The following is a 24,117-nucleotide window of genomic DNA, read 5'->3' as shown; positions in this document are numbered from 1 at the left end:
GGTGGAGAAAATGGCCGCGTCTTATCCCTCGTCAGGGCTTGTGTGCTCAGAGAGGGCAGATGAACAGGAAAGGAGAAGGAGGGCTGTGAAGCTCAAAGGGTAGATGTGGGCCTCAGCGGATGCTCAACAATGCCAATTGCCAATGCCAGCCCTATGGCACAGAGAGAGCCTCAGCTATGGAAGCAACTCGTAGGAAAAAAGGCAGCCACGGAACTGAGAAATTGCACAAAACAAATGAAATGCTGTGAAAATCCCTAAAACGAGAAGTAATCGACTAGAAATATTATCTTGTGGAAATCAACTAGAAATATTATTAATATTATAAACATTATAAATATTATAAACTAGAAATGTTATTAAAATGTGGAAATCAACTAGAAATATTATCTTGTGGACATCAAATCAGTCTTTAACATCAGCAGTAACATCTGGACCATGGGAGCGTTTCAGCCCTGTTCTTGAGTTTGTTCAAAACCTAAAACAGCTTATCTTGTATTCCTTTCTTTGAATTTGTGCCATTTAGCTTTTTAAGCCATTTTGTAAAAGCAGCACCGGAATTTTCATAGTTGAGTCTTCAACCCCTTATTATTGTGCTTGGCCTTCTTCAAGTTGGGCTTTGTTTAAAACTTGCTATTTAGGTTTTCAAACCTTTTCTGAAAATTCAGTATTAGAAACTGTACTTTTGAGTCTTCAATCCTTTATTACTGCGTTTTGCTTTATGTAGGTTGAGCTAGGATTATAATACATCAGAATTTTTGAGGTTCTACCCTTGTTTGGTCATTTAAAGTTTATATATTTCTATTTCCTTCTGAGGAAACTGAATAGTTCTGTGAAACGAGGTTTGTAGCCGGCATCCCGTTAAGGCTTTGTTCTATTAGGTTTTCCCTTAAGTTTTTTTATTTTTATTACTTAGTTGATTTCCGCAAGATAATATTTCTAGTCGATTACTTCTCGTTTCAGGGATTTTCACGGTATTTCATGTGTTTTGTGTAATTGAAGTAGCTAGAGCTGGCCTTATGTTTGGATTTAATGGGGGCTCTGTTGCTTGCAGAGCCAATGCTAGTGAACACATGGTCCCGTCCCACCCCGCTTGGTGCCAGTGTCAACAGTTTGCACCCCAGGTCTTCAGCCGCCCTGACCACAAGGCTCGCATTTGTGACCGGGGTGCCTTCACGGGCCGCTCGGCCGACCTGTGCTTCTTTCCCCTTCAGGCTCACGATGTAGCAGCAAGGGCAAACAGGTTGGGCGTGCCGTGTGTCGCAAGCCCAGGCCCAGAGTTTCACAAGCCTCCTGAAGCCAGTTGCGCAGTGGCAGCCACAGCATCTGTGCCTGCGCTTGTGGCAAACAAACAGCCCATGTGATTCGGCTGCCGCAAGGATTTGAAAGAGTCGAGGGTAGATTGAATACCGCAGATTCCGGCATACTAGGTGACTGGGCGTATAAGACAACCTCCCAAATTGGCAATGCTAATTTGGGGTTTCGTCTTATAATCCCAGCCTTATACGCTGGGCAGGAGGAAGCTGCCCAGCGCAACGCAGAGCCCGCCACCCACTGCTGCCTCGGAGGTGGTACCCGGCGTATAAGACGACCCCCCAACTTTTTAACCTCTTTTCCGGGGTTAAAAAGTCGTCTTAGACGCCGGAATCGACGGTAACCCTCGGTTTGCTTGGGTTACAGAAAGGGGCAAGGGTTAGGGAAAACATAGAAGGCAGATTTTCCAGATGAGCTAGCCAGTGGGAGGTAGGTTTTGCCTCTGTTTTAACTGTAACGTGAAGTATTTGGGTAGGGAAGGAGAGCGCAAAAGAGTGGATTTTGGTGAAAGGGTGGCAAACATGGCTGGTGGTGCGCTACGAGGAAAGCCACCCGTGTGATGTACTTGTGGATATGTGTACACATCTGTTAGACTATCCAAAGCTCTGCCGAGAAATAAATGTATGACTATATTTGAAAGAGAAGAAGAAAAAAAATCTATATAATATATTTTTAAATACAGAACTTAAAAGCTGTATACTCTACTTGGGTTTTGATTTCCACTGTCCTGTAACCTTTGTCTGTTTGGTGGCTGTAATAAAATGTCGTTTCAGTCTCCAAAGGCGTCTTGCTTTCCATGATTGGTCGAGGCTGAAACTGGGAGGGGGAGAAGGAGGCAGACTTTGCTTCCACACTGGCATACTCTGGACAGGGGCAGCAGAACCAAACCAAGGGCCAAGTTGCCCCATGAGCATAACTGTCAACCGTCCCTTATTTGGCGGGAAACTCCCTTATCCCAGCGCCATTTCCCGCTGCTGTCCCGGATGATGTCCGTTAAATTTCTCAGGTTTCATGCTTGCCCGGCTCGGGAGGGAAGCAGCGGCTGGGGGTCCTCCGCCTCGAGAGAGTGCGTGCACGAGCTGCCACGTCTCCGTCTCTCCCTTTTCCCCCTCAGAGGCGCGTTGTGGGGAGACAGGTGGCGGCGCACGGGCAGGCAGCCCCTCTCTTGCGAGACTTCCGCCGCGATGCCAGGGGAAGCCGGAGGCGGCAGTGGCGGCGGCTGAGGCGGCCTGAGGGAGGAGGAAGAGGAGGGGATGGGGAGGGACGCAGAAGGGCGGTGCTTCAGTGGCTGTAGCGGCGCCGCAACCGCCTCATGCCGGGCTCGCAGGCGGCGTGGGCAAGAGTCTCCCTCCCTCCCTCTCTCTCGGGCAGGGAAGGGTCAATGGAACTCCTTGCGCCAGGATGACGGCAGCCCCGACGTGCTGCTTAGCATACCCTCCAACCAGTGCAGCATCTTAATGTTGTGATTTCCCCCTCTGCATCCCTTTCATAACTCTTTTTTTATAAATCATTTGTCCATCCATAGTTCAAATTTTTACTACAAGTTTTCTGTCAATCCTACCAATGTACGTAACTCTTTAAAATAGCTTTTCAAATAAATTATAAACTTTCCCCATTCTTTATTAAAGAGGTCCTCTTCCTGGTTTCTAATTCTGCCTGTAAGCTTTGCCTACTTGACGTCGTTCATCAGTTTTGTCTGCCCCTCTTCTTTGGTGGGAGTTGTAGACCCTTAGGATCATCTAGTCGAACCCCCTGCAAAACACAGTCAGTCGCAGCCAAAGCAGCCTGGCTCCATCAGTGCCGGATTTCTGTATAAGCTAAGCAAAATCCCTTATTTTGGCTGCTGGTACCTTATTTTCGAGGCTGCTGGTCCCTTATTTTCAAATCTGTAAGTTGACAGCTATGCCCATGAGCAACTATCATTGCTCAATATCCTGCAGCAAACATGCAACAAAAAGCACAGGGGCACTTGGAGGTAGCAAACCCTCCTTCTGTACACAGCCAAGACTCAAAGGATGGGTGGAAGCTCAGACTGCAATCCACCGGTGGACCACTGGCCAGCTACCAGCCTGCTAACTCCTAGGATTCATCCAAAGTATGTTAGCTTGGGTGAACTGTGGGCTCTGGTTGTGCCAGACACTGCCTAGATTGATTTTAATCTTCAGATTGCCTGTTCATGGAGTGTTCATCCCAGCAGGCTTGGCCCAAGCTTACACAGAAGTTTGACCACATCCAGCCTTTATTTGTTCTGCTTTGATTGCAGAGAAGCTGTACAACAACAAGCATTCATCCTGGTTTGCTTGCAGGGTGTGGATACATCTTCCCACTGATCATTCATTCATCTCGTGCTGTTTTCAGTGCATTGCCCCATCGCTCTGTTAATCGCAACCAGTCCTGTCTTAAGTGCATTTATTGCATTTATATCCCTGCTCTCTTTCCAACATGGCATTCAAAGCAGGCACTCTTTCATTCTGGCACCGATCGAGGTGGCCCTGCAATCATGTCCAATGTGCTTAAACAAGAGCGCACCGTTGGCATCACTTAACACAGGCTAGTGTTTCCCTAAAAGAGTCAGGCTGTTTGCTTTGTAAATTTGTAACACACTGCTGGACCACAGTGGTTCTGGTGTTAAAGCTATGCAAGCCTGAGGCTGGCTATTCTGCTAAATAGAAAGGCACCCAGGTCTGATTTGGTTGTCTGAATAGGCAGCAGAAGGGCAGGTTGAGTTTCTTCGGTTTACATTTAAGCTATGAAGATCAGAGAATTGGCTGCTTCACTTCCTCATGGAGGTAAGAATCACCCAGGAATGCAATAAACTCCACTATGTCCCCATCAAATCTCTGGAGACCTCACAGTCCTTAAAGAATAACTGAAAGCTTCAAGGAATTGATTTATCTTTCTGCACCTCTTGATTATTCTCCAGTGAGACTGAAAGGGTTCTGGAGGAGTCATCTGTGGTGTATTTCATCCCGGAAGAGAGAGACGGTGGAAGGAGGGGAAGTCTTGAGCAATTTTAAACATCATGAACTGAACGGTCCATGGAAGATTTCGCCAGCCCACTTGAAAGCCTTAGGAGACAGAAGGAACAGGAATCAGCCCGGGTGTTGCAAGAGCCCTTTAAAAGAGGTCAAAATACTCTCTGCAAAATTCAGCTGTACAGCTAAGGCCACAAAAGTTTTTTCCTCCTCTCCCACCTGAGTAATACTAGAAGTTAAAGTCACTTAGTTAAATTGACTAGCGATGGGAAAGCCAGAAGGAAGTATTCTTTTTCATAACTCATTATTAGATTGCATTGCTTCCTGCCACTGATATGGTGCCTGCCATGACCTTAAAGGTAAAGGGACCCCTGACCGTTAGATCCAGTCGTGGCCGACTCTGGGGTTGTGGCGCTCATCTCGCTTTATTAGCCGAGGAAGCCTGCGTACATCTTCCGGGTCCTGTGGCCAGCATGACTAAGCCGCTTCTGGCGAACCAGAGCAGCGCACGGAAACGCCGTTTACCTTCCTGCCAGAGCGGTACCTATTTATCTACTTGCACTTTGACGTGCTTTCGAACTGCTAGGTGGGCAGGAGCAGGGACCGAGCAACGGGAGCTCACCCCGTCACGGGGATTCGAACCGCCGACCTTCTGATCGGCAAGCCCCACAGTGCCACCCGTGTCCCTAGCCATTAGGTGACTCTTAAAAGAAGAACAGACAAATTCATGGTGGCTGGGCCCTTCAGCCATTCTATATAAATGTAGCCTCCAGGTTCAGAGGCAATCTGTCTCAGAATGCCATTTGCTAAGGGTCAAAAATGGATGAGTGTTGCCTTCATGCCCTGCTTCTGGACTTTCCAAAGGCCTCTGGCTGACTGCTGTTGGGAACAGGATGCTGGACTACACTGACCCTTGATCTGGGCTCTCCTTGCGTTCTTACATATATGTTCAAGGTGGACAACAGAGACTGGGAGCTTATGTGACTGGTCTAGCACAGGGCTGGGGGAATATGTGGCCCCCTGGAGGTTGCTGGACTCCAACTCACATCAAATCCCAGCCATGGTGGCCAACATTCAGAGATGATGGAAGCTTGGACTCCAACAAGGTCCCGGAACATTCAGAGCAGATAAAGTAATTCTTCATCCGGTGCATGATTAGACTATGGAACTCCCACCCACAGGAGGTAGCCACCTATTTAGATGTCTTTAAAAGAGGATTGGCCAAATTCATGGAGGGGGAGAGGGCTATTGGTTGCTGCTAGCCATTATGGCTCGGCTCAGACTCCACAGAGGCAGCAACGCTTCTGAATGCCAGTGGCTGGAAAACCACAGGAAGAGAGAGATGCTCTTGTACCCATGTCCTGCTTCCTAGTTTCCCAAAGGTATTGGGTTGGCCACTGTGAGAACAGGATCCTGGACTTGATGGGTCTGGTCCAGCAAACCCTTCTGATGTTCTCAAGATCTAAAGCCACAAGTTCTTCATCTCTGTGGCAGCGAGTTCCCAGCTGGGGTGAGCTACGGATTGGGTGGCCATTTCTCAGCTCGCTCACTTGGCCGTTCTGCCCACCACCACCACCCAACTCCAGGCCACTCACTTTTTGACCATGTGTTCGTAGATCACGGCAGGGACAATGGTCAGAGTGATGATGTTGCCGGCGTTGGTGAGGACCTCTGTGATCTCCTTGTCCTTGAGAAGGAAGAGTTCAAGAAGAAGGTTGCTCAAAGATGGAATAACAGGTTTGGAATTGCCCAAGAAAGATGTTAGACTGTTTTTGTATGCCACAACTGCAGCTAGAATTTTGTTAGCTAAGAATTGGAAAACACAAGAAGTCCCAACAGTGGAGGAATGGCAGATGAAGATGATGGACTTTTCGGAGCTAGCCGACCTGACTGGAAGAGTCCGCAATCAGGAGGAGTACCACCAGGAGGAATGGAGGAAATTCAAAGACTACTTAGTTAAGTGCCGTATTTTTCGCTCTATAACACGCACCCGACCATAACACGCACGTAGTTTTTTGAGGAGGAAACTCCATAGGCATGCCACCCATAGGCATTCCCTCCATAACACGCACAGACATTTCCCCTTACTTTCTAGGAGGAAAAAAGTGAGTGTTATGGTGCAAAAAATACGGTATGTTAAGATAACTTAATTGGGAAAAACTTGCAAATACCAGATAGGCTTGGGATTTAAATATGTAATGTTAGAGAATAACATGTTTAAAGTTAAAATGAAAAGAAAGAAAGATGTTAAGTGATTAAGTTAATTTTATGGGAAAATTTGGAAAACTGTTACAATGATATACACTGAAATCCAGCCAGGGGGATTTGTGGAAGTCACTTAACAATGTTACTAAGATTTGATTAAGTACAATTAAGATGTGTTTGTTTGTTTAAATAAATTTGGAAAATCAATTTTTAAAAATTGAAAAAGCAAAGATGGGGCGAGCTGCCACTTTACTGAATTGCACAAGGGAGCCCCCCCCCTTCCTGTACCCATTTTAAAATGACATTTTTTCTTGTGCCACCCTGTTGTCTGAGGCCCCTGACAGCTGCCTGGGGGAAAGAGAGCAAAGCCAGGAGATCCCAACATTATTTGAAGGAGGATCTTGAATTGGAAAGTTGGAAAGGATCACAAGGGTCATCTAGTCCAACCCCCTGCAATGCAGGAATCTTTTTTGCCCAAAGTGGGGCTCAAACCCACAACCCTGAGAGTCAGAGTCTCACGCTCTACCCACTGAGCTATCCGTGCTTGTCCCCCCCTTTTACCTTTCTCCCCTCATATCCCAGTATGTTCTGTCCTGTGCCACCCAAACTCCACTAAGCCTTGCCCATCCAGAATGTTCCCAAGTCCTTTAAATCTGGGGTGGGGGACAGGATCTAGCTGGTGGACCAGATTCCCATCTCTCTCTCTCCCCATGATCTCCCAGAGGCCACTTTTGACAAGCAAGCAGGCTCAACCTGCCCACCTGTCAATCACCTGATGTCACCATGAGGTCGGGTGACCCAACATCAAAGGGAAGAATTGGCAGTACACCCCACATCAGAGCTTTGCAAACTGTGTGTTGTGACATGTTAGTGTGTCAGCAGCAGTGTGTAGCTATACCGCACAAACTCTCCCTGCACTTTTCCTGGGGCTGGAAAGGGGTTAGTTTAACCTCCAGTTTGATAGTAAAACTGAATGACTGTGTCATGAAATGATGCAAAACTGAATTACTGTGTCGCAAAATGATGCATGTCTCAAAAGTGCGCCACCAACGTGAAAAGTTTGGAAAGCTCTGCTCTAAGTGTGGCTCGGGTGTGGAAAGCTTTGTGAGGCAAACTCGAACCCGTGCCAGAGATTTCCTTTGCTTACCCTAAATGGACCCCCTCTTTCTCACTGCCCCACATGCCTGGACACCCCCCAGAAAAGAACCACCGTATTTTTCGCGCTATAAGACGCACCAGACCACAAGACGCACCTAGTTTTTGGAGGAGGAAAACAAGAAAAAAAATATTCTGAATCTCAGAAGCCAGAACAGCAAGAGGGATCACTGCACAGTGAAAGCAGCAATCCCTCTTGCTTTCGGGCTTCTGGGATAGCTGCGCAGCCTGCATTCGCTCCACAAGACGCACACACATTTCCTCTTACTTTTTAGGAGGGGGAAAGTGAGTCCTATAGAGCAAAAAATATGGTATTTTATGCCAGCCAACACTTTCTCCCTGCTCTTGAAATCTCTCCACCAAACCCTCCTCTAACCCATCCGTTCCAAACAAAACCAGGCAGAAGGTGTGGACTTGTATAGGTGCCCAAAGAATGCTAGATGCTGCACATAACAGAGGACTTGCAAATAAACGTAATAATATAAACGCAGTCACAGTAGAGCACAGAGAGGAATGGGCACGGCTACATCTGGATTTGGGGACTGGGTGCAGAAGACAGCTTGGATTTTTTGATTGAGCTGTTTTGGTTTTTTAAGAGCAAGTTTCCAGCTTTTAAGGATTTGAGCGCAGCCCGAAATTTGCGTGGCTCCACAGAGCTCTCCGCCAGCATCCTTTGCTCCACTGCCCCTTTCACACAAGAGTCCTTACCCTCAGGCCAATGACATTCTGCCCGTTCACCTCACAGATGTAATGGTTGATGAGGAGCCCGTTCCGAGCCGCAGAGCTGCCTTTGGCAAGCGAGTTGACTTGCCCTTTCTTGACGATGAAGCCCACGTGGCCCATGCTGTCCTTGTGCATTGTCACTGTGCGCTGGAAAGGCCTACCGAGCAAAGATTATAATGTTAAAGTATTGTAATAGCGTATCACATCATTAATAATAATAATAATAATAATAATAATAATAATAATTTATTATTTATACCCCGCCCATTTGGCTGAGTTTCCCTAGCCACTCTGGGCGGCTCCTAATCAAGTGTTAAAAACAATACAGCGTTAAATATTAAAAACTCCCCTATACAGGGCTGCCTTTAGATGTCTTTTAAAGAGAAGAGAGTTGCTTATTTCCTTGACATCTGGTGGGAGGGCGTTCCACAGGGCGGGCGCCACTACTGAGAAGGCCCTCTGCCTGGTTCCCTGTAACCTCACTTCTCGCAATGAGGGAACCGCCAGAAGGCCCTCGGAGCTGGACCTCAGTGTCCGGGCAGAATGATGGGGGTGGAGATGCTCCTTCAGGTATACTGGACCGAGTCCGTTTAGGGCTTTAAAGGTCAGTACCAACACTTTGAATTGTGCTCAGAAATGTACTGGGAGCCAATGTAGGTCTTTCAAGACTGGTGTTATGTTGTCCCGGTGGCCTCTCCCAGTCACCAGTCTAGCTGCCGCATTCTGGATTAATTGCAGTTTCCGGGTCACCTTCAAAGGTAGCCCCACGTAGAGCGCATTGCAGTAGTCCAAGCGGGAGATAACTAGAGCATGCACCACTCTGGCGAGATGGTCCGCAGGCAGGTAGGGTTTCAGCCTGCGTACCAGGTAGAGCTGGTAAACAGCTGCCCTGGACACAGAATTGACCTGCGCCTCCATGGACAGCTGAGAGTCCAGAATGCCTTCCAGGCTGCGCACCTGGTCCTTCAGGGGCACAGTTACCCCATTCAGGACCAGGGAGTCCTCCACACCTGCCTGCCCCCTGTCCCCCAAGAGCAGTACTTCTGTCTTGTCAGGATTCAACCTCAATCTGTTAGCCGCCATCCATCCTCCAAGTGCCTCCAGACACTCAACAAAGGACCTTACCGCCTTCACAATTATCATTTTACTCTTTGTATCCCACCTTTCTGATTGAGTTGCCGGGAAAAAGAGCATACAACGTTCTTAGCCATTTCCAGTCTCCAAAAAACCAGGCCTTTGAGCCTGGAAGCCATTAGCATATGGCTGGGTGTTATTTTCAACCCCTTTCCTATATTTTTAGATATACTGTATTTTTCCATCTATAAGACACCCCCTATTTTTGGGAACTCCAAATCAAGAAAATGGGGAGGATAGCCCAGAGTTGTTGATTGCCGAAAACCACTTGCCATTGACAATTGCACATGTCGCTGAAGACATGCGGCCCTATTGCAGTAGCGGCAGCCCATCACCTGCAGCCCTTCTCACAGCCACCAATCACCCGCAATATCGCCACTGAGAATCTCCCGCTTGCCACTGCGACCCATCGCCCAACCCACCTCTGCACTACCCATGTATAAGGTAAAGGTAAAGGGACCCCTGACCATTAGGTCCAGTCATGGCCAACACTGGGGTTGAGGCGCTCATCTCGCTTTCTTGGCCAAGGGAGCCGGCTTACAACTTCTGGGTCATGTGGCCAGCATGACTAAGCCGCTTCTGGCGAACCAGAGCAGCACACGGAAATGCCGTTTACCTTCCCGCCGGAGCGGTACCTATTTATCTACTTGCACTCTGACGTGCTTTCAAACTGCTAGGTTGGCAGGAGCAGGGACCGAGCAACGGGAGATCACCCCATCGCGGGGATTCAAACCGCTGACCTTCTGATTGGCAAGTCCTTGGCTCTGTGGTTTAACCCACAGCGCCACCCGCGTCCCTACCCATGTATAAGACAAGAGATAATTTTAAAGCTAATTTTTTAATTAAAAACCCTCATCTTATGGATAGAACAGTATGGCATTCCTGAAAAGGCAAGCAGAGCAGAAGCCCCTGCAACTTGCATTTTATGAGCATCCTTAATATTAAAGGCAGTTCTAGGGGCTTAGGAAATGCAGCTCTTCAGGGTCATACAATGACTCAGATAACCGGGGCCACTTCCTGTTCCTCACCTGTCCCGGACCACCATGACGATTTTCTCCGGAGAGGCTTTCTTCAGCGCCCGCTTAGCCTTGTCCGTGTTCCAGCCTGCGCAATCCTTCCCATCGATCTGCAGGATCTGATCTCCAAAGCGCAGACCCACCAGAGAAGCCGGGGAGTTGGCCTTGACCAGCTGCACAAACAAGCCCTGCAGAAGACATTGGGCTGGTGAAAACCGACATACTTGATTTCTAAAACGAGACCAGCAAGGAAAGAGCCACGTCCGCCTAGAGCCCAGAGGCAGGCGTCCCTGGGCAGCAGGTGAGATGGGATTTCAAGGAAGCCAGTCCCACACCTCTCAGAAGGGGAGGGAGTTGATGGCCTGGGCACCCAACAGCTGGGCTGATTGGCATCATAAACATGGACCACTTATAAACGCCATCTCCAACTCCTCGAAAGATTCCATCAACCGTGTCTCCAAAAAAAATTACACATCACTTGGGAAGACAGGCGAACGAATACCAGTGTACTGGAAGAAGCAAAGATCATCAGTGTTGAAGCAATGATTCTTCAACATCAACTTCATTGGACTGGTCATGTTGTGTGGATGCCTGATGATTGTCTTCCAAAGCAACTACTCTATTCCGAACTTAAAAAGGGAAAGTGTAATGCTGATGGTCAACAAAAGAGGTTTAAAGACTGTCTCAAGGCAGTCTTGGCCACCTCATGAGAAGAGAAGACTCCCTGGAAAAGACCCTGATGTTGGGAAAGATGGAGGGCGCAAGGAGAAGGGGACAACAGAGGACAAGATGGTGGGACAGTGTTCTCGAAGCTACAAGCATGAGTTTGACCAAACTGCAGGAGGCAGTGGAAGACAGGAGTGCCTGGCGTGCTCTGGTCCAGGGGGTCACGAAGAGGCAGACACGACTAAACGACTAAACAACAACAAAGAACGCTGACCCAGACACGGCGACTGTAAAAACCGCAAGGCTGGATTAGATGGGCCTTTGGCTTCATCCAGTAGCACTCTCTGGCTCTTCCTGCCTCGGAAAGTCCTAACCTCAGAACTCACCTTATCAATGTTCCTCAGCTTCAGTCCCGTCTTCCCGCGCTCGTCCTTGCAGAGGTGAACCTCCCGCAAGCCGGGCTTGATCTCCGCCCGACGAATCCCCAGGTCGCTTCCCGTCACGGGGGCAACCACCAAGCCCGATGCGGTGGGCGCTGAGGTCACAGCCTGCCAAAGAACCCAAGTTGTGGAACAGTCAATTTTATTTTCACCCACGCACACACTGGATAATGCGGCTGGTTCATTCTCCACATTATGTTTTGAGACTACAATTCCCATCATCCCTGACCACTGGTCCTGCTAGCTAGGGATCATGGGAGTTGTAGGCCAAAAAAACATCTGGAGGGCCGAAGTTGAGGAAGCCTGTCCTATGTGGTAGGGACATTCCTGATAAAGTTTCCTGAAGTCCAGGGCTATCCTGAAATCTCCAGGTTGGCCTGCCTGCCTCCTGGTGGCAGGCAGAGGGCTTGAATATCCATTCAATGTGTGAAGCCTGCAAGCTTTAGCTCGGGCGTCTATCCTCCTCCCATCTCCCAATTAACCTCCATCTCCAAGGCTCAGCAGTGGGAGGTAGCACAGAAGGAGAATCACCAAAGGTCACTTCTAGGTCACTGAAATCTCAGGGTCTGCAATGCTCCTGACCTGGCTATCCTAGTTCCAGAACAGCCTTTCACTGGGTCACTGTACAAATTTGCATTCCTAGAAAAGCAGCATGGCTCAGTGGTTAGAGCACCCGCTTTGCATGCAGAAAGGCCCTTGTTTAATTCCCAGCATCTCCCCATAGGGTTGGGGATCTCTGAAAACCTGGAGAGCTGCTGCCAGTCCGGGTAGACAATACTGAGCTAAGTGGACCAGCGGTCCAGACTCAGCAGAAGGCAGCTTTCTATCTTCCTCCGACTGACTCAGCAAGATAATGTCATGGTGGGAAATCAAGGAACCACCAGGATCTGAGGCCACCGTTAAAGGTCACCCAATGAGTTTCAGGTCGGAGAAGAGATTTGAACTCAGGTTTCCCTGGTCCTAGGCCAACACTCTAACCACTATGCAACACTGCTATGATTCCCATTCATTGCTCCACTCACTTTTGACTCTGTTCCCACCCACCCTTGGCATGTGGCCCTGGCAAGGTTACACAGAGGGGGATGTGGCCCTTTGGTGGAGAAGGTTCTCCACCCCAGAGTTAGTGTGGAGTATGGTGGTTATAGGGTTAACCTCCAGTGGTGTCCTGTATCTGGGAGGAGCTACCACGTGAAGCTGTGCGTCACAGTTCTTTGTCTGTGAGTTACTGTATTTTTCGCACTATAAGACGCACCAGACCAGAAGACGCACCTAGTTTTTGGAGGAGGAAAACAAGAAAAAAAATATTCTGAATCTCAGAAGCCAGAACAGCAAGAGGGATCGCTGCGCAGTGAAACCAGCGATCCCTCTTGCTGTTCTGGCTTCTGTGATAGCTGCGCAGCCTGCATTCGCTCCATAAGACGCTCACACATTTCCCCGTACTTTTTAGGAGGGAAAAAGTGAGCCTTATAGAGCAAAAAATACGGTACTTTCAGTTTAGGCTGAGACGCTGAGATACACAGAGCGTGTCTTTTGTGCTCCGGCACTGAGAGAATGTCTCCAAGTTGTGATGGTTTTTGTGGACTGATTTATGGCTGTAAATAAACGCTTTTAGAGATACAGTGGTGCCTCGCAAGACGAAATTAATCCGTTCCGCGAGTCTCTTCGTCTTGCGGTTTTTTCATCTTGCGAAGCACGGCTATTAGCGGCTTAGCGGCTATTAACGGCTTAGTGGCCATTAACGGCTTAGCGGCTTTAAGAAAAAGGAAACAAACTCGCAAGACGTTTCGTCTTGCGAAGCAAGCCCATAGGGAAATTCGTCTTGCGGAACGACTCAAAAAACGGAAAACTCTTTCGTCTAGCAAGTTTTTCGTCTTGCGAGGCATTCGTCTTGCGGGGCACCACTGTAGAAGAAACAGTCTCTGGACTTTTTACTTCTTCTTCTCACACGGAAGGCAACCGCTGCGACTCTGCACCTCTGCCTAGGTCGTTTTCCACAGAGTTTGGCCCAGGGGAAACGCGCTGGACGGCAGATTTATCCAAGAGTTAGAGATAGGCAGGTCCTGGCAGAATGCTCCTGCACACAGGGATTCTGCAAATGCAACCGACAAATGAAAAGCTGTTGCAGATGACCCTCAGAAATGCTTACGTTTCCGCCTGCCGGGGCAAGTCCCAGATTCTTTTGGACCTCCTCACTGGAGAGAGAGAGGCCCATGTAATCATTTAAGTCCGTGAGGTTCGGGTACAAGACTGGCAGGGCTGGAAAGGAAAGGAAAGAAAGAGGGAGAAGTGAATTCAGAGCGTGAGCTGCACAATAATGCACTCTGCGCGTTATCTCGTGCGTCAGCTGCGGAGAATGCAAAACAAAACACAAAAATCAAGTCTCTAGATCTCACGATGTGTTTGCACATGTTGACAATAAGGGCTAGCCCTCCGTCTAATCACCGCCTCCTGTGGGAGTGAGGTCCATAGTTCGATTCTGTGCTGTGTGAGTTTCTTTTATCAGATCTGAATCTTCCAACGTTCAGCTCCCATGAATTCTAGCGTTATGAGAGAGGAAGGAAAGCTTTCCTCTCTCTCCCCTTTCTCCATGCCCTGCATGATTTTGTAAACCTATCATGTCTCCTCTTCCTCGCCTTTTCTGCAAGCTAAAAACTCCCAGACGCTGTAACTGTTCTTCTTAGAGGTCCATCCCGTTTTCTGAACCTCCTCCAACTCTACAATCTCTCTCTACATAATAATAATAATATTTTTTTATTTATATCCCGCCCTTCCCGGTTCAAAAACCGGGCTTAGGGCAGCTAACAACAAATTTAAAACAATTATAAAAGCAGCATAAAATACAGTATAAAAACATGAATAATAATAAAAATAAAAAATCAATTAGATAATCCCCAGGGCTAGCTGGCTGAATTGGTCCTACTTGGGCCAGAGGAGAATTAGCTGTGGGGTCTCAGAGCGGGTGATCTTCATAAAAGGGGAAGAAAAGGGAAATAAAAGATCAGGCTGAATTCAAATTAAAGGCCAGGTGGAATAGCTCTGTCTTCCAGGCCTGATGCAAGGAGGTTAAATTCTGCAGGGCCCTGGTCTCATGGGACAGAGCATTCCACCAGGTCGGAGCCATCACTGAAAAGACCCTGGCCCTGGTGGAGGATAGTCTGACTTCCTTAGGGACCTCTAAACTATGGTTATTCATGGACCTTAAGGTCCTCTGCGGGGCAGACCAGGAGAGGCGGTCCCGTAGATATGAGGACCCTAAGCCACAAAGCTACATGACATCTCGGCACTGTTGAAGCTTGCATTGCGAGCCTCTGGTACCACACTGAAGGCTTTTTGTCACCTCTAGATTGTGTTACCTGCTGGCTTGGGCGGCTCGGCCTTCTCTGCGGGAGAAGCTGGAGGAGCTGATGGCACAACGAGGGCAGGGAGCGGAGCAGGGATGGAGGCTGGCGCCTTGGGGGCTGCGTCTGCCTGGGCCTGCGGAGGCAAGAAGGGCAAGTGATTAGGTTGGCATCTCCAGGGTCTTCTCCTCCCCACCGGACCCCAAAGATCCTGCTTTCCAGGAGGAGCGATTTGAACCAGGACTGAGCCGATGCATGAAGGTCCCGTGTGCATGCTGTTTATATGCTTCCATAAAGGAATCCTTTCCTAGGAAACACCTTGAAGCAATTGGCCAATTAAAGACACAAGCAATTAAGAACAATCTCGTTTATAGGAACAACAATATCAAGATCTGCATTTAAAAGGCTTGTTGGAAAGGGAAGGTCTTTAGTGGGTGGCAAAAAGGCGTGAGTGAATTTTATTATTATGGTCACAGACCAGTTCCGGCTCACTTACAATATCAGGAAAATCATAAAACACAACAGGGATACATTGAATTGCAATGGGTATAACAGAGACAATTCAGATATAGCGGCAGTTAAATATATATATATATTAAATCTTGATCATTAAAATATAACCTAAAATGGTCATTTAAAACCTTACTCATTTTGGTAGTACAGCTTGTTCCCTGAGTTTTATGGCAATTGCACAGAATTTGGCCACCCTTGGCGTGATCTCTAGATCCTTGTCCTCTACCAGGAGTTTTAGACATTGAAGTTCGGACCCATTTGGAGATTTTTGTATAACGGGAGCAGTGGCGTAGCGTGGGGGGTGCAGGGTGGGCCGGCCGCACCGGGCGCAACATCTGGGGGTTAGGGTTAGGGGGCGCAAATCCACGGGTTAGGGGGCGCAAATTACTTGCCTTGCCCTGGGTGCTGACAACCCATGCTATGCCACTGAACAGGAGTGATGAATACCAACGGTATATCTCCGTAGAAACGGCAGCGTAACAAGGCATGAGAGACAGTTTCTACCTCCATCAAGCCGCAGGGGCAGACTCGTTCCATGTATGGTTTACCCTCGAATCTGTCCTGCAATAAGGCAGATGTGGCGAAAAGGCAACAGAAGTGATGTCCGCCTGGTGTGTTTGTTTGTTTGTTTGCTTGTTTTGTTTGTTATGCCGCCCTTCATCCAGGGATCTCAGGGTAGTTTACAGCATAGAAATGCAAAATCAAAACACAAAACACATAATAAAAACAAAAAATGAAAGGAAGGGCAACAGGAAGCCCAAGGGAAGGACCGACTGGTCTCTCACCTTCAGAACGTGGTCCACTTTCATGTCCTCGAGAGATGGGTACAACGTCGCCATGTTTGCTGCTTCTTTCTGGGGGGTGAAGCACACAGAGGAAGATGCCAAGGTGAGGCTACAGCTCTGGGTTCCTGAATACGCAGGAGAACATCAGTGTTTCCTCAATGTTCTACTTTTGGGGAGGTACTGTCACTTTGTGGGGGGAACAGTCACTGATTTTTTAATTTAAAAAACACAGTGGACGCTTGGGTTGCGAACGTGATCCGTGTGGGATGCGCGTTCGCAACCCGCAGCACTCGCAACCTGCGCCTGCGCATGCGCGGGTTGCGATTCTGCGCTTCTGCGCATGCGCAAAGCACAATTTTGCGCTTCTGCGCATGCGCGGCCGCTGAAACCCAGAAGTAACCCGTTCCGGTACTTCCAGGTTTCAGCGGTCCGCAACCTGAAAAAACACAACCTGAAGCAGTTGTAACCCGAGGTATGACTGTATATTAATTGAGTAGCCATATGCAATCAGATTTGAATAAATCCACACCTGCTAGTTTGACCCTCAGGTTTTAAAAAGAACTTGGATACACACACAAGGATTAAAAGCAAACCAACCACTGCCATTCTATGAATCAAGATAATTATCATTATAAAATTTATCGCCAGCCCTTCACCCAAAGGTACCCGGTGACACTTGTCACTGGCTAGAAGTTCCTTTAACAGATTCATCTAATTGTCTTAACAGATTAATGCGGCAGCTATTTTCTAAAAAACGGTTGGGAACTACGCAATGCAGTTGCTCAATCACTTGAAAAAGATTGTCCCATGACGATGACTTGATAGGTGTTATCGTGCCCGGCTAATTGATGCCATGGGAGGCAGGATCACAGGTTACTTGCATCACACACAGGAGTGATCACCAGATCATAAAAAGTTAGTCATAGGAAAATGCAGGATCTTCCAGGACAATGCAATGATTGCATTTCGCCACTTGGCATGTGTGCCACAGGGGTGGGCGGTTTTAAAATTAGATCTTGGAAGAACTTGATTTGCAGCCTGGCAGTTCTCCACGGGTGGCACCAGCACTGCCCCTCCAGCCAGCAGGATGCCATCACTGCAACAACCAGGGCAAAGAGGGAATATCCAGTGCCGGATTTACGTATAAGCTAAACAAGCGATAACTTAGGGCCCCACTCTCTTGGGGGTCCCCCCAAAAATATACTTCTTCTTAATTGTATTTCATTATTAATATACTGGGACGCGGGTGGCGCTGTGGGTTAAACCACAGAGCCTAGGGCTTGCCGATCAGAAGGTCGGCGGTTCGAATCCCCGTGACGGTGTGAGCTCCCGTTACTCGGTCCCTGCTCCTGCCTACCTAGCAGTTCGAAAGCACGTCAAAGTGCAAGTAGATAAATAGGTACCGCTCCAGCGGGAAGGTAAACTATGAGGATTACCATGACCTCTGACCCCAGTTTACATAGCACTCTGCTTCCCAACCACATAGCTCTTTTCTTCTGATTTGTGATAAAGTTTTCTCGTTTTCTTAAGTACAAGAATTGCTTTGGGATTTTGTTTTTACACCTTTCTGTCTCTCTTTTGTAATTGTTATATATTGGAAATCAATAAAACTACATTTATTAAAGAAGAAGAATTGCATTCTTGAAGGAATCCTACAACTCGAGTAGCCCAATATTCTGTGTTTTTAAAAATAAAAAATTGAGCCTTTATTCTGAGAACAAACTTACAAAAAAAAAAAAGATCGCTTAATGTTAAACCAAATGTAGTAAAACTATCATCAGGTTTCAAAATGTTCAATAATAATGCTTTAAGAATACAATGTAAACAAATTTATCGCATCTGCAATAATTCCAAATATCTTCTGTTGTCGTACATAGTCTTGCAGATTAATATTCCAACACATTATAAAAATGGAACACTTTAAAATCAATGTGTATTCAAGGCTCATCCTACTCAGAGTTGAAAAAAATGGTGATGGGTAACTTAGGTTTATTAATATCAGTGGGTCTACTCTGATACACAAATATGTCGACTCTCATATCAACACCCAATCCACTTAGAGCAGATTCTTCCTTTCTTAATTCATTTCTTAATTACTGCCAAGATGAGAACCATTTCCATATCTTCCTGCGTAAACTCCTTGATCTTACATAACAAAATGTCACGAAAGGGTTTTAAGACAGTAGTGTCAAACCCCTCTTTTGTCCTCAAGAATCCTCCTCCAAAATAACTTTAAGAGATTCACTAAATATGGTCAGGACATCAGCAGCCACCTTGCAGGCTTGCAAAATCAGCTTCTAACAGAAGTTCGTAAAAGTTGAACATCCTGGGACTGCGAGGAGAAAGTCCCTGGTGAGGGAGTCCAGGAGAACACAAAATGCTGGAAAGAGAGCGCTTATCAACTAACTGGCGGCTAATTAACAGCAACCACAAGCAGCGTCCGGAGCAGGGAATCAGTGGCTCTCCCAACTCCAGCAAAATCTGGAGAGCAGCAAGGAAAACCACCCTCTTTGCAAATTCAGGGTGGCAGATGCAGAGCAGCTTTAGAAGTCTTTCCAACCAGCTGTCTGGGTTTTACAATCCAAGGTGGGAGCATAGATTTTATCCAAATAGATGCCTTCGCTCTCCCTTCCCCCTTCCACACACAAAACAGATCGGCGCTCTTACCTGTCGGCTGCCTCTGGCAAGAATTCTGCTCTTGGCTTGCACACTCCTAGCCTGCCTTGGACTTTATAACAAGGGCCAGGGCTCGGCCTGGGCTGGGCGGGGGCATCAGCTGACTAGGAAGCGAAACTCAGGAAGAGAACCAGGTCAGTGCACCTGGATGACGTCAGGGGTGGAGGTGGCTCAGATTAGAGAAGCACTGGTTCTGCCGTGTGTTGCAATGAAGCAGAGGAACGTCAGGTGACAGACTTCAGCCAGCCGGCCCAGTGCAAGTGGAATTTGCAGCAGTGTGGGGTGGAACTCTGAGCAGGAGCAGCTGGCCAGCCAGACCCTCTTCCAGGAAACTCCATTCTGTCCTCCTTATCCCCCCCCCCCAAAGGTCAACCTGCAGCTGAATATGTTCAATCCACAGCTAGTGCCCAACGTCTTGCTCTGCTTTCCTTTGTTTTGTTTTTTCAAAAAAAATTATTCATTTTTTAACACAAATAAAGAACACAAACAGAAAAACAATAAAAACAAATTCTTGTCTTATCCTTATTTTCCTAAACATTGTTAGGGGGGCTTCCCCAAGTCCGACCTCTCTGATGGTCTCTGCCTGCAGGAGGGAGAAGGGACTGGTGCGGCCAGTCAGTCCCTTCCGCAGCTCCTGTGGGCTTTTGCAGGAGGTGGGGTTATTGCCATAGTCGCGCGCAGCCTCTCCCGGCTGGAGAGGTTGCGCGCGGCCGTGACAGAAGGCAAGACAGCGAGCAGGATGCATCCCACTTGCTGTCTTTGCTCTTTGGGGCTGGGGGGGGGGGACCCGGGCTTCCCCGGCAGCCCCAAGACGCTCGCGGAGCAGCGGAAGGCTGCACGCCTTTCCGCTGCTCCCCAACCTGCTCTTTGGGGCTGGCGGTGGGCTTCCCCCCGCCAGCCCCAAAGAGCAGGTTGAAAGGAACCCGAAGCCTCCGGAGCGCAGCGAGAACTCCCGCCGCGCTCCGGAGGCTTCGGGTTGCCTTCACTGAAGCCTGGAGAGCGAGAGGGGTCGGTGCGCACAGACCCTTCTCGCTCTCCAGGCTTCCAAGGTAGCCGCCTGAAGGCGACTGAATGCACCTTGAATGGCACCTTGTTTTAGAGGGGGAGAACAAGGGGGGGAGGAATTCTCTGCACAGCGCCTCCTGCCGCTTCCCTGAAGGGGTGCTGGGCAGAGAGGGGGAGATTTTTTATTTCTTGTTCTCCCCCTCTAAAACAAGGTGCGTCCTATGGGCGGGTGCGTCTTATAGAGCGGAAAGAACGGTATTTAAAAGCCTCTGCAGCTCCCGTTTTTTTCCAATGGGGTCTGTGCAGTAGAACTTCCTGACGGACTGTCCCCCTGCTACTTTAAGATCAAAATTGAGCGTGGAGACTTCATACCTGTTGGGTTCTTTTTCCATCTCTGCTGTTGACTCACAGCATGGACAACGGGTCACAATCTCCCTCTGTGAAATGGGCACAAGACCTTCAAAGAGTGCAAGATGTTCATGTAATGAATAGCACAGGATCCCAAGGACACCTCAGTCATGGCAACGCAGTGAAGCATGGAGAGTTGTCACCGGAAATGGATGTGATAACAGCAGGTTAGTTAAGGACTATGGCATCTGACTTCGCCATTTGTCTCCAGGGCTGACCTGTCTACTAGGCAGCGCTGCAGGTAATTATACTTTAGACAGCTTCCTTGATTTATCAGCTGCCCAATCTGCTGAAGGGTGTACGGGTTGCCCTTGCAACTTCAAGCATGGAGAGGTATGGCCTCTGATGAGCAGAATCTGTGACACATTCGCTCGCAAGAACTTCCGGATCGCCTTGCTGAGTGAGGCCAGGTTATCTCTCGCTTGGACTACTGCAATGCGCTCTATGTGGGGCTACCTTTGAAGGTGACCCGGAAACTACAACTAATCCAGAATGCGGCAGCTAGACTGGTGACTGGGAGCAGCAGCCGAGACCACATAACACCAGTCTTGAAAGACCTACACTGACTCCCAGTATGTTTCCAAGCACAATCCAAAGTGTTGGTGCTGACCTTTAAAGCCCTAAACGGCCGCAGTCCAGTGTATCTGAAGGAGCATCTCCACCCCCATCGTTCTCGTTCTGCCCGGACACTGAGGTCCAGCGCCGAGGGCATTCTGGCGGTTCCCTCATTGCAAGAAGCAAAGCAACAGGGAACCAGGCAGAGGGCCTTCTTGGTGGTGGCGGCGCCCGCCCTGTGGAACGCCCTCCCACCAGATGTCAAAGAGATAAACAACTACCAGACTTTTAGAAGACATTTGAAGGCAGCCCTGTTTAGGGAAGCTTTTAATGTTTACTAGGTTATTGTATTTTAGTGTTCTGTTGGAAGCTGCCCAGAGTGGCTGGGGAAACCCAGGCAGATGGGTGGGATATAAATAAATTATTATTAATTATTATTATTATTATTAATCCAGCAGGTTGCTAGACAATGAGCAAAATCAAGTAGTATGTTTTCTTGGACTGTGTCATTTCAGGCTGAGCAAGGGGGACAGATGAGCTTGGGTGTTCCCCTGCCTCAAGAATTTCCCAGCACACAGAAAACCAGAAAGACACAGCTAAAGGAGCAGCCTTGTCTTTCCATCAAAAGCTTGTCCCACTTTGGGGACATGGTGGATTGCCCCAATGCAGCTATTCCCTGACTCTGGAATTTTATTTTAAAATGAGGCAGGGAAATATCCTGCAACTCATCCTAAAGGATGTTACACCTGCCTGCAGGCAGCCAGGCACCCTGCAAAAGGGGCTTTGTGGCTCAGTGGTAGGATGGTTCCAGGTTCAGGTTTGGGCAACTCCAGTTTAAAAAAGAATCAAGTGATAGGAAATGCCTTTCTCTGCATGAAACCTGCTGCTCATCAGGGTAAACCACCCATGGACTATTTTATTAAATTGGCATACTGCCTTTCATCTGAGTATCATAGGCTTCTTCTGTAGCCCTGATGCCACAATCCAGATGGAAGAGGGTCAGGGGAACTCTAGGTTTGCAGAAGGACAAAGAAAAAGTTTCTGAAAAACTACCTGATGGCAGCCACTCCACCAGGCCACCTCAGTGTGGTGTAGTGGTTAAGAGCAGTAGACTCCCAATCTGGGGAACCGGGTTCGCGTCTCCGCTCCTCCACATGCAGCTGCTGGGTGACCTTGGGCCAGTCACACTTCTTTGAAGTCTCTCAGCCCCACTCACCCCACAGAGTGTTTGTTGTGGGGGAGGAAGGGAAAGGAGATATGTTAGCCGCTTTGAGACTCCTTAAAGGGAGTTAAAGGCGGGATATCAAATCCAAACTCTTCTTCTTCTTCTTCTTCTTCTTCTTCAAGAGGAGAGATAGGAAACAGAAGGGTCATCCCATCCGGTTTTTGCTGGAGACACAGCTCCATCAAGCACCTCCTTGCCCCTGAGCTGTGCCAGCTGGTCATTATAGAAGCAACTGTTTAGAAACTGGTGCCTGAGTTTTTGCTTTTCCTCTTCCCTCCCTGTCCCTTTTGCCTTGATTGCTGTGGTTTTTTAAAAATATTATCATTGTAAGCCTGCAGGCAGGGACGCGGGTGGCGCTGTGGGTTAAACCACTGAACCTAGGACTTGAGGATCAGAAGGTCGGCGGTTCGAATCCCCACGATGGAGTGAGCTCCCATTGCTCGGTCCCTGCTCCTGCCAACCTAGCAGTTCAAAAGCACGTCAAAGTGCAAGTAGATAAATAGATACCACTCCAGCAGGAAGGTAAACGGCGTTTCCGTGCGCTGCTCTGGTTCGCCAGAAGTGGCTTAGTCATGCTGGCCACATGACCCGGAAGCTGTACGCCGGCTCCCTCGGCCAGTAAAGCGAGATGAGAGCCACAACCCCAGAGTCAGCCACGACTGGACCTAATGGTCAGGGGTCCCTTTACCTTTACCTTTTACTTTGCACCACCCGAACCGAAGTTCACGAAAGCTGACGCCTGAATAAAAGCCTTTGTTTTTAAGGTGCCACAAGACTTTGTTGTTTTTGCTGCAGGAGACAAGCCCTCTGGAAATGGAAACTGTCTGTAATGGAACCCAAGGGAGGAGGAGGAGGAGCAGCAACAACCATCACAACTCAGGAACGCTATTTGCAAACTCCGACTGTGTCAACCCTTTCCTCGTCTCTCCGCTTTGTGCCACCAGGGGGCACTCCTGCTGTGGATGTTGGGCTCGCCCTCAGAATTTCCACCAGCTGTGAAGGCATCAGACTACAGTTCCCATCAGCACCCTGCTCCTCCAGGTGTTTTCCAACCAGAACTCCCAACAGTCCCAGCCAGCTTGCCAATGGGCATTGTAGTCCGTCAGCATCTGAAGGGCACCAGGCGAAATTGACTTAGAAGATTCGGAACCAAAAAGAAGCAAAGTTCGAAAAGGACTGGAGTAAATTTGTTGAGTATATACGGAATAATTGTAGGAATTTAAAAACTGTAGCAGGGTTAATGTAAATCTTGTGATGTGGATGGAGTGTAAATAAGAAACTCTAAGAGAGGATTTTGGATGCGAAAACCGATGAAGGGATGGAAGGAAGTCCGGGCGCGATAAGGCGCATGGTAGATAAGACGACACACAAATGTTGAATGTAAGAGTGTTCATTTTATTTGTTTATGTTATAGAAAAGCAATAAAAAGTTTTTTTAAAAAAATGAAGGGCACCAGGTCGCCGAAATCCAGCCTAAGCCTATCTTAGCTGGATTTAGCTCACAATTAACATTTTAGTCAAATGTTATACAGGTGAAACTCAAAAAATTAGAATATCGTGGAAAAGTTCATTTATTTCAGTAATTCAACTTAAAAGGTGAAACTAATATATGAGATAGACTCATGACATGCAAAGCGAGTATGTCAAGCCTTTATTTGTTATATTTGTGATGATTATGGCATGCAGCTGATGAAACCCCCAAATTAACCATCTCAGAAAATTAGAATATTAAATGAAATCAGAAAAACAAGGACTGCAAATAGAGCAATATTGGGCCTCTGAGAAGTAGAAGCATGCATATGTACTCAGTTTGGGCCCCTTTTGCATCAATTACTGCCTCAATGCGGTGTGGGGCATGGATGCTATCAGCCTGTCGCACTGCTGGGGTGTTACGGAGGACCAGGATTCTTCAATAGCAGCCTTCAGCTCTTCTGCATTGCTCAGTCTCTTTTAAGTTGAATTACTGAAATAAATGAACTTTTCCACGA

General features: G+C 48.0%; 1 protein-coding gene across 2 annotated transcripts; it reads right to left on the bottom strand.

Annotated features, from left to right (window-relative positions):
• Positions 1–1,943: 1,943 nt before the first annotated feature.
• Positions 1,944–19,274, bottom strand: SDCBP2 (syndecan binding protein 2). 2 transcript variants are annotated; one of them, XM_081011518.1, is made up of 9 exons: positions 18,929–19,274; positions 16,262–16,330; positions 14,979–15,099; positions 13,772–13,881; positions 11,572–11,733; positions 10,532–10,707; positions 8,355–8,526; positions 5,882–5,973; positions 1,944–4,379 (listed from the first exon to the last, which is right to left on the bottom strand). In XM_081011518.1, the coding sequence occupies exons 2-9, from the start codon at positions 16,313–16,315 to the stop codon at positions 4,325–4,327; spliced, it is 942 nt and encodes a 313-aa protein (XP_080867644.1). In that variant the 5' UTR covers positions 16,316–16,330; positions 18,929–19,274; the 3' UTR covers positions 1,944–4,324. The 2 variants fall into 2 exon arrangements, with proteins under 2 accessions (XP_080867644.1, XP_080867645.1); XM_081011519.1 differs by having other exon boundaries at positions 16,262–16,386; positions 18,929–18,990.
• Positions 19,275–24,117: the final 4,843 nt, after the last annotated feature.

Source organism: Podarcis pityusensis, assembly GCF_964106645.2.
Source record: "Podarcis pityusensis genome assembly, chromosome: 6".
Lineage (NCBI taxonomy): Eukaryota > Metazoa > Chordata > Lepidosauria > Squamata > Lacertidae > Podarcis > Podarcis pityusensis.
This window is presented reverse-complemented; position numbering and strand designations above follow the sequence as displayed.

What these genes read in the sequence shown, in the direction of transcription:
- SDCBP2 (XM_081011518.1), bottom strand. Translation starts at nt 16,315, where the DNA reads ATGGCGACGTTGTACCCATCTCTCGAGGACATGAAAGTGGACCACGTT. An exon ending in AAGTGGACCACGTTCTGAAG is followed by an intron (nt 15,100 to 16,261) that starts GTGAGAGACCAG and finishes TTGCCTCCGCAG; the next exon opens with GCCCAGGCAGACGCAGCCCC. An exon ending in TACGAACACATGGTCAAAAA is followed by an intron (nt 4,380 to 5,881) that starts GTGAGTGGCCTG and finishes CTGTCTCCTAAG; the next exon opens with GCTTTCAAGTGGGCTGGCGA.